At 37.3% G+C, this 15,373-nt stretch overlaps 2 protein-coding genes across 2 annotated transcripts in view; both read left to right on the top strand.

The window, feature by feature from the left end:
- Positions 1 to 2,491, top strand: part of cacna1fb (calcium channel, voltage-dependent, L type, alpha 1F subunit) — a 55,047-nt gene extending 52,556 nt beyond the window's left edge. The window contains exon 48 of the mRNA XM_077224089.1: positions 168 to 2,491. Coding sequence (XP_077080204.1) covers positions 168 to 434 — 267 coding nt within the window. The 3' untranslated portion in view covers positions 435 to 2,491. The remainder of the gene's footprint in view (positions 1 to 167) is intronic.
- A 2,730-nt stretch (positions 2,492 to 5,221) lies between these two features.
- On the top strand, positions 5,222 to 14,528 carry sypa (synaptophysin a). The gene is made up of 6 exons (XM_077224081.1): positions 5,222 to 5,329; positions 6,866 to 6,931; positions 11,237 to 11,361; positions 11,865 to 12,063; positions 12,464 to 12,655; positions 14,199 to 14,528. The coding sequence occupies exons 1-6, from the start codon at positions 5,312 to 5,314 to the stop codon at positions 14,481 to 14,483; spliced, it is 885 nt and encodes a 294-aa protein (XP_077080196.1). The 5' UTR covers positions 5,222 to 5,311; the 3' UTR covers positions 14,484 to 14,528.
- The last annotated feature ends 845 nt before the right edge of the window (positions 14,529 to 15,373 follow it).

Raw genomic sequence — 15,373 nt, 5'->3', positions numbered from 1 at the left:
CTTTACTGTCCCTTTTGATCAATGTAATGCATCCTTGCAGAATAAATGTATTCATTTCTTTAGAAACAATCTTACAGACCCCAATCTTTTGCACAGTAATTTGGACAAGGACATGTATAATGCCATCACTCTGAGTCACTTCAGATCTTTCTTTTTCTCATCCACAGGTCTTGATCTCTGAAGGTTTGGGGTTGTATGCCAAGGACCCAAAATTTGTAGCCTTTGCCAAGCGTGAGATTGCAGATGCCTGTCACATGACCATAGATGAGATGGAAAGTGCTGCAAGTGATCTCCTAAGCCGTGGGGGCTCTGGGGAAACCCAAGGCTTTCGGAACCACGCTGATATGGGACCCATATACAGTGACGAGGAGCCAATCAGGAGCCATGAGGAAGAGGAGCTGGCTGATGAGATGACTTGTGTTACGTCTTTCTGAATAACAAAAAAGAGCCAATCAGGACATCAGTGAGTGGGGCATCAGAATCCTGACTGACCAATCACATTGTTCATGCTGCTCTGAGTCAGAGAAAGACTCTGGTGAGAAAAAGGAGATTTTGCTCAAAAATATCGAGCGGATCACACTCAGTCTGTGAAAGAGACCAGCTCCGGTTTACTCTGTCAACATGGCAGTTTTAAATTCTTTAAATACAAATCTCTGAGAAGACTCTTTTTATATAAGCCGATTATCATGTTGAACATGTTTTATATATGTAAATGTGTTTTTACGCCATCATTCTTGTTTGTCTGTCTATTTTTAAATGTCATTTACAGAGGGATACTCCTACCTAAAATATAAAAACACATTAATTTAAAGTATTTAAATGAATAATTTAATGATTTTGATCAAAATTAAAAACAATAACAACATCAACACTTATAATATTTGTTTTTCTTTTTTTCAGATTTTTCTTGCATTTTGTGTGTATGTGTGTATTTTTTTTTCTTCCAGTTGTCCATAATAGGCTCCAGTGCTTGATCGTTTTTAAATGTGGGTTGAGTCTTTAAGTGGTGTTTACTCCAATTCTGACTTGAAATTAAATTTTAAAATAAAAATATCAGCTTGGAACAAAAAGCACACTGTTTAGGAGCAATAAATCCTACTTGTGTCTGGTTGTCCAGAGCCTGGTCGGATTTTTGGACAGTGAACAGTTGTTGTATTTTTCTTCTTTTTTTATTTATTTTATTCAGTTCCTGCTGTTTCATACATGTGGATGATTTTGAAATATTGTTGATATGCCTAGCCAATTTAGTCTTGTCAGTTTCCTATAGGCCAGCCATAGCAACAATGATCTATTCAGTAGGACACAATTCCCTTTTCATGGGGCTCATAAAAAAAAGGAAATTACTGAACATTTGCTAAAAATAAAATGACCTCACATTGCAGATGTGAACTTATCTGTCATACCACATTTCTATGTAATCCCCAGCTTTTGCTCCCTTCCACAGCAATTTAACTACTTTAGTGTAAATATACAGAACTTTATTAATTAAACCACTTCATAATAATAACTAAAGATTTATATGTGTGATTGAATGAGAGTTTATTTATAAAAATACTGTATATATAAAATATATAGAGTGATGTTTGTAAACCAATATAAAGAGGAAGTGTTTCCACACTTTTTGCAATATGTCTTTTTTATATTGTCTGGGGTATCAAGGCCTGTTGGTCAGTAATTTTATTGACTTCACCAAATGCAATAAATTAGTAATTAATCATTTTAATTATGAAAAGATGACAAATCAACCTATTGCATTTTGTGGGAAAGCTTTTTGCAAAGCCATTTTGTAATGCAAATGTTTTCTGATTGCATAAAGGCCCAGTGACCTAATGGATAAGTCATCAGCCTCCGGAGCTGGGGATTGTGGGATGAAGTCCTGGGTTGCTTTTTACTGTATGTGTTTATTGGACGTGTGCCCCAACTGATTACCTAATTGGTCGTTGTTGCAACAATCTATAGAGATTCTTCATGTTACTCTGAAAACAGGACACAAGTTTTAATACATTTGAAGTGCTTGTGCTAAAAGTACTTTCAGATTTTAAAAAAATCCCTTGCTTTGGCTACCGTGTTTAGACCTCCACGGCCCTATGTGGTCTTCCTTAAAGAATTTGCAGATTTTCTCTTAGACCTATTGGTCAACGTAAATAAAGCATTTATTGTTGGAGATTTTTAACATTCACGTAGAAATTAAAATTATGTGTTAGGGGTTGCGTTTACATATTTTACTAAACTCCTTTGGGCGCAAACAAAACATCACTAGACCAACTCATCATTTTAATCACTAGATTCAATTATATTGCATAAAACCAATCCTACTGTTATAGATATTGTCACTGATCACTACCTTGCAACATGCATACTGCGTACTGCTGATATTTGCCATATTGTGCCTCTTTATCGACCAGGTAGAACAATTGTCCAAACCACTGTAGATGGATTCACAAATAACCTGCCTGATCTGTCTCCGCTGCTCAGTGTACCCAAACACAAATGAACTTGAGGAAATGACTAGCAGTATGGGCACCATTTTTTCTAGTACATTAGAAACTGTTGCACGTTTCAGATTACAAAAGGTATGAGTGAAAAGTACTGCGCCATTGTGGAACAGTATTACCCACGCTATCAAGAGAGAAACTCGCAATCTAGAGCGCAAATGCATACAAACTTTAGGCTCCTTGTTAGAGCGTCCGTTTCCTACGCCGGAGGCCTGCACAGAGCGGGGCGAGTAGGACCAGAGGGGTTACAAATGTCCAACCTTTGACAGCGTTCTATGATTCAGCCTCAATTATCACCCCTCAAGAACAATTGCAGTGATTTACAACTATAGGACAAGAAGAGCTTAATAAACATATCATTGCATCTAAACCAGGGATAGGCAAGTTCGGTCCTAAAGAGCCGCTGTCCTGCAGAATTTAGTTCCAACCCTAATCAAACACACCTGAACAAGCTAATCGATGTCTCCAGGATTACTAAGGCTTTAGGCAGGTGTGTTTTTTTTTTTCAGTTTTGGAGCCAAACTAAGCAGGACAGCAGCTCTCTAGGACCGAACTTGCCTACCCCTAATCTAAACCAACAACATAGTGTATTCAATACCCACTAAACTGTTGAAAAAGTTGTTACCTGTAGCAGAAGAGCCTCTTCTCAATATTATTAACTCGTCTCTATCTCTAGGTCATGTCCCAAGACCGTTCAAGCTGGCAATTATTAAGCCTCTCATTAAGAAACCACAACAAGATCCAAATGATTTAACAAATTACAGACCCATTTAAAATCTTCCACTAATGTCTAAAATACTAGAAAAAGTTGTGTCCACTCAATTGTGCTCATTCCTGCAAAAAAAGAAAAGAAAAGATATCTGTGAAAAATTTCAGTCCGTATTCAGGCCCCATCATAGCACAAAAACTGAGCTTGTTAAAATTTTAGGTGCCAGCCTCTTAGAAAGACTTCAGATGCCCCAACACCTGTGAAGAGATGACTTCAACTCATGCTGGGACTTTTTTATATATTCTAATCATTATGTTCACAACTTGTAATAATTACTTCAATGTGCTCATTGTTTATGCAGTAAATCAATACATTGTTAGCTAACTGCAGGACTTGTATATGTACATTTCTGAAATACATTAGTTGGATATAGTCACCTCCGATAACAGATCACTCTAAATTGTACTGTATATTCACATGCATTTTCTGTAAAGCTGCTTTGAAGCGATATGTATTGTGAAAAGCGCTAAACAAATAAACGTGAATTGAGGGGAAAAAAGCCCAATAATGAGGCAATGTTCTCTCTACTCAATCAAGGAAATGTAGAAAAGGGTTAAAACAGCCATGTATCTCAACAAATCTTGTAAGGTACATACATATTTAGCTATGATTAGGATTCATAAACTTCAGTTCATAAACCACTAAGACTTATAGGGGACAGTTTGTGTGAAGGAAAGTGCTTATGTGAATCATAAGCTGTACTGGTGCATTGTACGCTGGTACGTTACTGGAAATCTTCAACAATGATTTGAGGCCAGACCGTTTTGCGCTTCAATTATAGTAGTGCATTGTGGGGAGGGCACTTTCTTTAGCCATACTGGCCCTCGAGCACAACTGATCCACTCCTTCTTCTAGACATTTGGATCTATGACAAAAATGTTCTGCGTCCTTACTTCTTTATCAAAGTTCAGCATTTCTCAGCCTCATTTACAATGATGAGGGAAATTAAAGCACATGAGTTTTGCCATTAAGATGCTCTCATAACATGAGCATCTAATGAGTGTTTTCTTTAGCAGTGAGAACAAGACAGCTGCGGTGCTTTGGGCTTCAAGAGGAGGAAGTAGAAAGTGAGGAATAATGTACTTTTATTATGATGCTGCCTTTTATGCCGTCCTAAGAATCTAGTAAAGAGGACATTTCACCATTATTTATCACACAAAAAACAATTTTATGGATAATATAATTACGGATATATGTAGCCTATATGATATAGGCCTATATATTGATATATGATCTGATTATGATTGTGAATAATTTCTTCATTTTGGAAAAAAAAAATATTTTCATCATTCATCATCATAACATCATTTATTTTCCCTCTCTAAAAATTGTGTATGAGTCATCATTTCAGTCCATCTCTGGTTACACAAGGAGAACATTATATAGCCTACCTTCTTAAAGACCATAATGAACCGATTCATTATGATATTTCAACAAGATTACTTAAAAGATATAAAGTTTTATGGAGAGCCCATTGAATCCTGAGTGACTGGAACTCCAGAATATCCATACCACACACTAGTCCTACATCATTCTCATAGATGTTAAGTTATTTCTAACTTTGATGATGTTGTCTTGTCGGGTTTTTCAGAAGTCTTTCATTAATAGTAGTTATTTCCCTAATTGAATCTTAACGTTCCACCTAATCACTGCAAAATGAAACTCAATCTCAGCACTTAGTAGCATAGCCGTTAAATGTTTTGCTGTGATCAATCACATTCATAATTTACGGCCTCTGCAGTGCGAGCCGCCTTCAATTTAAACAACAACTCATTAGAGGGTAAATATCATATTCGAGTGCATCGTTTAAGATGAATGCTACAAGAATCAGGTAAATTGTGACAGGTTAATGATGTCACTGCTCTACTGCGATCGGTGTCGGTCAATTCATCCCGCTTTTTGCGCACCAAAAACGCCTTCTCGAAGTGCGTGACGCAACTGACGCTGTTCCGTCGATCTGCGCTCCCCCTCCGCGCGCGGGCTGTTCCGCTTCCATCACTCCCTTCCCGATTATAGCTTTTCTCCTATCTACGAGCAGGCGACTAACATGGATGTTGTAAATCAGGTAGGGCATTTTTGATGCAAAAATGATTTTGGTATATTATTGCTGGGTTTATCATGTACATGTTTTCATTTGTCTTTCAGTTAGGGTTGATCGTAGACGAGGAAGATATGCGTTTAGAAATTATGGTGGAAAATTCTTATAGGGAGAGGTGCCCTGCTGGTGCTGTCCGTCTGTGCACTGCTAATGTCTTTTTTTCATGACGTCCTCAATTTTCGTTTTTAATAGGCTACATGGTAGACGTTATGATTTTTGTATGAAGCAGAACTGATGAAGCGCTAGATTTACTAGACGTATATGACGTATTCCTAAAAGGGAATATGCAATTACACAGTTATTAAATAAACATGTAATGGTATGATATCAACATATATTTTGCAATCTTACAGTGTGTTTAGTGCGAAAGCGATTCATCAATCCAAAGCGACTGCGCGAGGGCCTTTATAATATGCAGATGCGCTTGTGGAGATGCTCTTTAAAATGGCAGCTGACTTCCATCCCAACACTGTGTAACTAGCTCCGAGCTCTGGTCCTTGTCTTTTTTATTTATTTTTTAAATAGGCTAATATTAGGCAATATAGGCAGGGATCTAGAAATCTGTGCCTACTGAATGACACAATCATATTGGTAATTAATGTTATCACATCATCGGATACATTTTGCAAGGTGATGCGGGCTGCATTCATGTGTAAGGCAATATTACATATTGCAATGAATAATTAAATTGCGTAAAGAGAAGTCCTAAAATCGATGTATTGATTTTTTTTTCGTGTTTAAAGGAGGACCATCCTCACGGGCAAACAATGGTGTCGTGTGAAACCGCACCTTCCTACGTCATTAGGTCCGAATAAAATCGGTATCACATAGCCTACCGCAGGTCTGATAAGCAAAGCTTTCCAAATATCATAATAATGATATTTGGATAGAGTAGAAATAGAAAGAGCTGGCACAGCTAAGCGCCACATCTAATTAGTTTGCCCTCCATGAAGGACCTTGCATTTTACCACATTTCTAGAGGCGAACGCCATCAATATCTATTGTTATTATTTTTTGATGTTGGTGTGCAAAGCGATAACGGTTTAGGAAAAATGTCCATCGCTTGCTGTTTAGTGGCTCTTTAGCTCGGAGATGGCGGTGACGCGCGCGCAGGCATTTTGGCCGTGGTTCAAGGTCCTCCTGGCGACACATCGTTCCCTTCTTTTGCCTCGAGCTTCAGTCATACACAAATATATGTGGATATGAAATATCAAGAATTTATGGATTGAAACAATATGTTGTTGTTTTTTTTCATCGTGTGCTGCTTTGATACCGTTTTTTGGGGGTATTTTCTTGGCGATGCTTTTGCATCAGCAGATGCTATGCGTAGGTTTCAAAAGCTTCAAAATAAATGGTCTCTTATATGAGCGAAGGCCTGTTTGTGTAATGAGTCATCGTGGTGAAGAGTAAACCACATCATACATTACACATCTTCATCTATCATTCTGTCTGTCCGTCTGTTTGTCTGTCATCTAACGTTTTCAAATGTTGTTCTTTTGACAGTTGGTTGCCAATGGGCAGTTCAGGGTGCTGAAAGTCCCATTGGGCTTCATCAAAGCGTTACAATGGGTAAGTACACATTTTATATGTAAATATAGCCAAGTTTTAGTTAATTTCAGCCATTCATTTGGAACCAGAGGTTTAAGCATATTTAAGCATTAAGCAATGTGTCCCTCATATATTAGATGAAAAGTGACAGTTATCTATATCATGGTGAAATGACTACTGTCACTTTTCTTATGCTGCCTCATTATGTCTACATAAGTGGTTTTTATAAATAAATTTTGTATATCAAACATCGATATACTGTATTGAAGCATTCAATACCAATAGAGTTCTCAATACAAATGGGTCTAAAGCTGTTTTCAGTTACAAGTTTCTTCAGTTTGCTTTGGACTGGGAGCTGAATTCTTAATAGCTGTTACTGGTTACCATTGTGCCATAAGCTGAACATTTCTGATTAAACATTTGTATGCATACAAATATATATATATATATATATATTTCAGAGGAGGTTCCGTTCATTTAATATAATTGTATGAAATATAAATAACTTTTAAAGGGGTCATGAACTGCATTATTTTATTATTTTATGTTTCCTGTGGTGCACTTATAACGTTAGTATGATTATTACATAAAAAATGGTCATATTTTAGAAATAAAAGGCATTTTTCCTACTCTGATTTTAGAACTCTGACTTGAACGCTCTGTTTGAAGGGGCGTGTCTGTTGTGAGACTTCAGTGTAAACACCCACTGCTGTGATTGGCTAACATCTTTGCAAATAGCTAAGTATTACATGTGGAACTTTCTCGCAACCTTTTAGCACATTTTTACTATTTACAGCTCTCAAGCTTAACTAATCGTGAAAAGTGTTGATTATAGCATTATATTTAGATCTATGGATCGTGACATGAAAGGTTGCAGTGATGAGCATTCGGCACTCACAGGTTCTTTGATCGCTTTCTATATATAATTTAATCACAGTTTAAATAACAGATTATTTTCATCCTACTAAGAGAAACAAAGTTGCCAGTTTAGTCCGGTTTGATTCACTGACACATAAACAACAATAAATGATTTTGAGACAAAGATCATCTAACTGTACTTCAATCATTACATATCAGAAATCACGGGTCACTGGTGATTGTGGTTAGACACGTACATATATATATCAACGATCAGTAACAAAGGAATAGTGACAATAAAAACTTTTTTACTTACATAAGTGTATTGCGCCGATCCTGTCGGATCCAATATAGAAGGTAAAGCATTTTTTTTCTTAATTTCAGTCTCTCTGCAAATCCAGCGACAGAAGGAAGGTTCTGCTGGGACTGTGGTTTTCCACAACTGACACTAAACAACATTTTGCACTCTTCAAAGGCATGTTTATCGCTTAGTTGCTTGATCCTTGTTCGAATCAGTTATTTATATCATCAGCAGTCTGTTATTTACCTACTACTTGTCATGTGTGAATCAGTGGGCGGGGCTACAGTGGTAACGGGGTAGAAGTAGGCGTTAATTTTCTTTTGCAGAGGCGGTCTTTCAACTGAATGGGTACATTCCAAAACGAGTCATTCTCTGGGCAAAGTTTCAATAAAAACAATTTTATAAATATATTTTGTATATAATCATCATATATAGGCCTACACACAATTACAGTTGTAAAGATTTGTTTCAGAATGCCCACAGTAAAGATACAGTGTCAATTTAATAAACTTTTTGTGAAGTCTATTCACAATGAAAGCATCTAAACTGCAATATTTAGCATATGTAGCAACTTCAACTCGACCAGTATATGCATATACAATATGATATACGGACTAAATCCAGCTGAAACTCCAACACAATCTACATACGCCATACCTGAACCTCACAGCTGTTTGCTGCTGCCTGGCGTTTTCAGCTCCTCATTTGCAAAAACTTGAGTTGTTCTCAAATTTTGAACACTCTTGGACACTGCAAGCCACCACCTGAGCATGTCTCTTATCTTTCAAGGTATTGATGCCATCTAGTTGTCACACAGTGCTCCTTCACTTTGTGCAGAGTAGAAAATGGCATAATCAAATGACAGGCTACATAGTAAAATGTTAAACAAGACCCCTTGTATCCTGTCTGTATGCCACAGGGCACTACAGTGTGTTTTAATATATTTGTTAAATATTTTATATATTAAATATATATTAAAATGTTTGTTCAAGTAGGCTACACAACCATATGCCATAATTTATTAATAGAAATATTAAAGTCAATAATTTTAATTTTATCTCATTATTTAATTTTATCTGATTTTATCTTATACTCATCTTTGATAACCAAAATGACATATTTAAAAGTTTTTTCCTTGAAAAAAAATCTTCATGCCTTAAAATAGCTTGAATGTAACTCTACGCCCTTGCCTCAGTTACTTTACCTGGTTCTATAAATATGCAAATTAGCCCCGCCTCCACTCATTCACACCAGCTCAGAGATCCACTCGTTGACAATCACACGGTTGACGTGACATCAGAAAAACTGCTTTTGTGAGACTGTCTTTGGTTCACTGCCATTTTAAGGAGAAAATACTCAGCAATGGTGTTGACTTGTGAATTTGCACATGGTTCGTCTTAAAGGTTCGTCTTATAATACCCTTTTCACAAGATGTAAAATAGGTCTTTGATGGCCCCAGAGTGTGTCTCTGAAGTTTTATTTCAGAATACCCCACAGATATGTTTATAGCATGTTAAATTTGTCACTTTTTGAGGGTGAGCAAAAACACACTGTTTTTTGTGTCTGTCCCTTTAAATGCAAATGAGCTGCTGCCCCCGTCACAGAGGGCGGAGCTTCAACAACTCATTCATCATGCATGCACTGAAAATTTCAAAAACTTTTAGCCTTTCATGTTCAAACTGGAGTCAGACAAATATTGAGACATTCAAGAAAAAGTGACAACAAACAGACAACATTTCTGAATGGTTAGTTGATGAATTTATTTGTAGATTATGTGTAGTTGTCTTAGTCATTGATTAGCATATTCTGTCATGATAATCTATAAATCACGTTCCCGGGGGCGGGGTTTATGTAAAGGTTAGGGTTGGTGATATCACTAACCCCGGAGGAATGTCGGGTAGTCCTTACCAGCCATTTGTTGTAGTTTTAAAAAGCAATTTCTTGAACATAAAATAACTCCCTTTGCTTTGAACTTTGAGCGTCGTAACTTTGTAGATGTTGTTTATGCTCAAACAGCAATATTACACACTAACTAAAGTTAGAAAAGTGAAATCATAATCAACCACCCCTTTAAAGCATATTAAAACACCATATAGACATATAAACAACATTAAAAGCTTGATTTTCACCATAGGTGGACTTAGAATTAAATATAACCGTGTCTCGCATTATAAAAAAAAAACATAATTTTAATCATTAAAGATAATTTATCTTTTTTATTTATTTATTTATTTATTTATTACAAGTCATTTTATCACATTTATTACATTTTCTCAGTTTAATTGATTCCCTGAATCGAGAAACTCAGTTTAGTTCATTTGGGTTGGTTTCTGTCTTTTCTGGGCTTGGTAATGTGAGCTGATCTGATTGTGTTTGATCAGATTTGATTTGTTTAGTCTGGCTTGGTCTGTTTTCGCTTGTGTGACCTGACTCTTTATCATAATTATTTAATAGTCTGTCTTGCTTAGACCGTGTCTGGTCTGGTGGTAGCGATCATTGGTTCTTTTTAACATATTTTTTACATGAAGGCTTTTTTACTGGTTTCTCCTGCCTCATTTGACATGTTTGCTTTGTCTTTGTTTAGCATGGTTTACTGTGGCTTGATGTGTGTCTGTTGTTTTCATCTCCTGTCGTGTTGCCTAGGTTCATAACACAGCACAGCACAGTGATATGACAGATGGCAGAGTATCTCAGTGAAATTTAATAGCTTCATTTTCCATTCAGTCCCTCCGCCAGCCAAAGTCCATAAGTAATCTCTATGACCCAATCTCCCCGATTCAAATCCTGAAAAGAAAAATAATGTGCTTATGCCCATGTCAGCATGCTGGTTTCGCATGGTAAAAGATGCTTTTGTTTGATTTATTTAGTCAGTATTTTAATTGCATTGATACACACCTCCTTCAGTAAACAGTTTTAATGTGTAAAATACGGTATTACTGCATTTGCACCAGTCACAAATTTTAAAATAAACCCAAGGAAAATAAATGAACTAATTGAATGTATACTGCAATAACGGAATAAATAAATATTCAGAATCTCCTCTGAAATGTATATACTGTATTTGTAAATGTTTCATAGATTTTTGTATGTATATAAGTGTTTAATCAGTCGCTTTGGATAAAAGCATCTACCAAATGCATAAATGTAAACCTCTCTCTCTTTTCCAGGTGTTTGCCATCTTTGCATTCTCCACCTGCGGGAGTTACTCCGGCTCCTTCAGGATGAGCGTGGAGTGCAGGAACAGATCTGACAGTGACCTGAAAATAGATGTGGAATTTGAATATCCATTCAGGTACTTTAACACCTGTGTGGCCATACCGTAGTTGTTTATTTGTAGTTGTACTCGTTCATCTATATGCATTTACTTTTTTAGAAACAGCTTATAATGCAGCCCTTCGGTGTTTTATTTGACAGGGTTTTCAAAGACCCCTTAATATGATGATCCTTTTTCAAAGGGTCCCTCTTCTTAAAATATAAATGCAACTATATATTCAAGAACCATTTGTATTGTGTGGAACAATAAGTAACATAATACTGTACCATTATTTAATACATAATACTATGTATTATCATATGTTATGTATTGATAATGTAGTGATATGTAGTGTTTCTGTGCACACTGCTTTTTCAATTTTTTTTTCAAGTGCTGTTTGCCATCCCAAATAAACACTACCAGTACATATGTCATTTTTTTTCTTCATGGTGTGGTATAGTCACTCTAGATTAGTTTAAATGCCTTTGTTGTAAATAAGTAAATAATTGCTCAGTAACCCTGTTGCCCTGTGTCTCTTCCAGGCTCCATCAAGTGTATTTCGATGCCCCCGCCTGCAAGAATGGCCAGACTGAACGTTTCTTCCTGGTCGGGGATTACTCGTCCTCGGCAGAGTTCTTCGTTACCATAGCCGTTTTTGCATTTCTGTATTCCATGTCCGTTCTCAGCATCTATATCTTTGCCTTTGAGAAGTACCGCGAAAACAATAAAGGACCACTGATTGTGAGTTTTCTTTCATGTTATATAAGCAGTAAGCCAGCAGTTTGTTAAATGCTTAGTTCACCCAAAAAATTATAAATATTTCATTATTTTCTCACCATCATGTCATTCCATGCCTATGCTAGAAAGGATATTTGGAGTAGATAAAATTATAAAATTATAGTGGGTTTGCTCCTGGCCAGTGGTTTTGCCATTGACGCTCTCTGTGAGAAATGCTGGCAGTATAGATCCGGCAGAAACAAGTGGAGTGATACAAATTGATACAGACTTTTACATGTGATGTCACATAATGGCAGCATTTTGAATGTTGGGTGAACTTTTCATTTAATGTAACTGCTTGTTGTGTCATACATCCCAAGCCTGTATGTTTATATATAATTCTATATGAATAAAATGATTGCAGGATTTTGGCGTGACGTGTGTATTCACCTTCATGTGGCTGGTGAGCTCGGCTGCATGGGCGAAGGGTTTGTCGGATGTCAAGACAGCTACAGACCCAGAGAAGGTTCTGGAACTGATCCCCGCCTGTGAACAGGAAGGCAACCGCTGCCGTGAAGTTCACGACCCCGTCATGTCCGGTCTTAATACTTCTGTGGTGAGTCAGTTCTGCTCAGCTCTATGAGAAATTCCCTTATTAATATAAAACCAATTTTTTTATGCAGTTCACCCCAAAATTTTAATTATCTCATCATTTACTCACCCTTGTGCCATCCCTGATGTATATGACTTTTTTTTTCAGACAAAAACAAAAATGGAAAATAATTTTAGGAAAATAATCCAATAAAAATCTCCATATAATGCCATTGAATGGCTGCCACACAGCGATCCATACCACCCCAATCAGGCCGGTAATTTTTTGGGAAATTTTTTTTAACAAATTTGCAAGAACCCTTGCAAAATTATTTTCAATAGACTAAGAAAGCCACCACTATTGGTCACATCTATGGTTATATTGATTTGTTTAGATCCAGTGAAGTGTCCCACCACTTTTTCTCAGGATCGATATTATTTAATATACTATTAAATAAGAGATCTAGTGCTAAAATGTGTTGTTTTTGAACTCGAGTTGAGCGATCTTTGCCGCGGCGATCGGTTGCATGGATACAGTGTTCTCTTGTATGAGGTCTTCACTCGGACGCGCGCTTCAATCTATCGCTGTTTCAGGGACTCTCTATTCATTCCGGTGAAATCACAAAATAAAATGCACACAAACGTGTCCCCGCTTGATATAGAGTGTCTATAACCACTGATGAACATATTCAGTTTTGATGAGAGAAAAAAAAACTATACGAGTGTGGATTAGAACACGTAACCTCTGACACGCTTGGCAAAAGATCTACCACTAGACCATTTAAGACCATTTATTTACATTTTGAGCAGAGAGGCTGCACAGTTTGACAAGCGGGTAGCGGCCGCACACCAGGCCGCCGGATGGTGTTGCTCAGAACCTGCAATGTATAACTAAAATCAGACCGGCCATCGTGGCCTCGAAAAACACTAAAAGTCCCGACTCTCCCGATTGCCACTCCGCCCCTGACCCCAGTGAATGAATCAATGTTTTCTGAAGCAAAATGATAGGTGTGTGCAAGTAAAATACTAATATTTCTGTTTGTTTTTTATAATAAATAATTGCTTGAAGTAAGTGCGTTGTAAAGTTTGCACAAGAAGTAACATGAAAGGACAGAGGACTGCCATTTCTCACGAAAACTTCACAACGCGCTTATGTTCATGTCAAACTGAACTTGTGAACGCACCTACTGTAGGACAGTTGACCGGAAGCAATGATTTATTGTTCAAAAAAGTAAAAAACATTTGTATTTTTCTTATACTGTACCTATCGTTTCGATTCAGATGACATTGATTCATCCACTGGGGTCACATGGATTACTGTTACGATATCTAAATGTGGTTTTTCAAGCATCAACTGAGCGGAGCCTATTGCATTATATAGACTCACAGAGATTGATTACTTTCCTAAAATCTTTATGTGTGTTTATTTGAAAAAGGAAAAGTCATATACATTGGGGATGGCACGAAGGTGAGTAGAAAATTAGGGTGAACAATAGTGTCCTTTAATGTCTCTCTTGTGAATCAAACTAAATTTGAAACTGCATTGTTAACTTTTTATTCCTCTCCAGGTCTTTGGCTTTGTCAACCTGATCTTGTGGACAGGTAACCTGTGGTTTGTAATCAAGGAGACCGGGATCATTGCACCCTTTATGCGCCAACAGCCCGCCCAAGAGAAGCAGCCCGCCCCTGATTCCTATGGACAGGGAGGTTATGGGCAGCCTGACCCGTACGCTGGCTCCCAGGGAGGCTACCAGCCCGACTACAGCCAGCAAGGCTACAATCAGGGTGCAGAATACGGTCAGGCTGGCTATGAACAGCAGGGGGCACCCACCTCCTTTTCCAACCAAATGTGAGTGAAGACATATCTGAGGAAGCAGGAGATGGCTGGTGAATGGAAGGTACGTTTTTGGAGCTCTTTTCAATCTCCAAATGACTTTTTTATACTGTACATTATATTCAGGGTTTGAAATTAACTTTTTCAACCACTGCCCAATTTGGCTACTAAAGTTTTAAGTTATCGGCCATTCAGAACTTCTACTTGCCCAAAAAAAAAAGGAAAAGAAATGACCCAGATTATAGATTAAAAAAAAATTTGGAACCTCACTTTTTCTTGCGTACCGGCACTTCTCACATGTTGTGGCCGAGTACGCATGAGCTTTTCGAAAAAAAGTGGCAGTACTTTCCCTCTCACCGCCCACACTTCAAAAGAGGGAAAGTACTGCCACTTTTTTCCCAACTTCAAGCACTGCTTGTAGCATTTTAAACATTTGATTTCAGTTTTTAGTATTAATTTTAATACTAAACAAAATCATATGAAATTCATATGAACAAAATCATTTATAATTTGAATATCAGCCATTTATTGGTTATTATCAGCCAGTATTTTAATATCAGTGTATTCTCTCTCTCTACAGAAAGAAGTTGATTGTGTGACTCAAGCAGTGTGGTGCCTGCACCCTACCCACAACCCCACACTTCTTCACACTTCCTGTTTGTGCGTTTGTGCTTACGTCTGTGAAATAAGAGGGGTGGGTGGGAGGGAGGGGGGAGGGGAGGGAGCGGGGCTAATCTAAAACCACATACTGAGGGGAGGGAATAAAGCAGAGGGGTTTTAATGTGCTGTTTATTATTGTGACGTATACAACTAAAAATGTTCGATCAAATTTCAAAACACTTAAATACTGTACCAAAATATATGAATCTTATTGCATTGCTATATGAATTTTTATTGATGATGTTGACA

Source organism: Siphateles boraxobius, unplaced genomic scaffold, assembly GCF_051911475.1.
Source record: "Siphateles boraxobius isolate OS27281-9 unplaced genomic scaffold, OSU_SipBor_1 9, whole genome shotgun sequence".
In the NCBI taxonomy this organism is placed as follows: Eukaryota; Metazoa; Chordata; class Actinopteri; order Cypriniformes; family Leuciscidae; genus Siphateles; species Siphateles boraxobius.
Note: the sequence above shows the minus strand (reverse complement) of the source record. Positions and strands in the feature narration are given on the sequence as shown.

Bases quoted from the DNA above. Each gene is read 5' to 3' on its own strand.
- sypa (XM_077224081.1), top strand. The intron at 11,362-11,864 runs GTACTTTAACAC...TGTCTCTTCCAG, and splicing joins GAATTTGAATATCCATTCAG to GCTCCATCAAGTGTATTTCG. The intron at 12,064-12,463 runs GTGAGTTTTCTT...AAATGATTGCAG, and splicing joins ACAATAAAGGACCACTGATT to GATTTTGGCGTGACGTGTGT.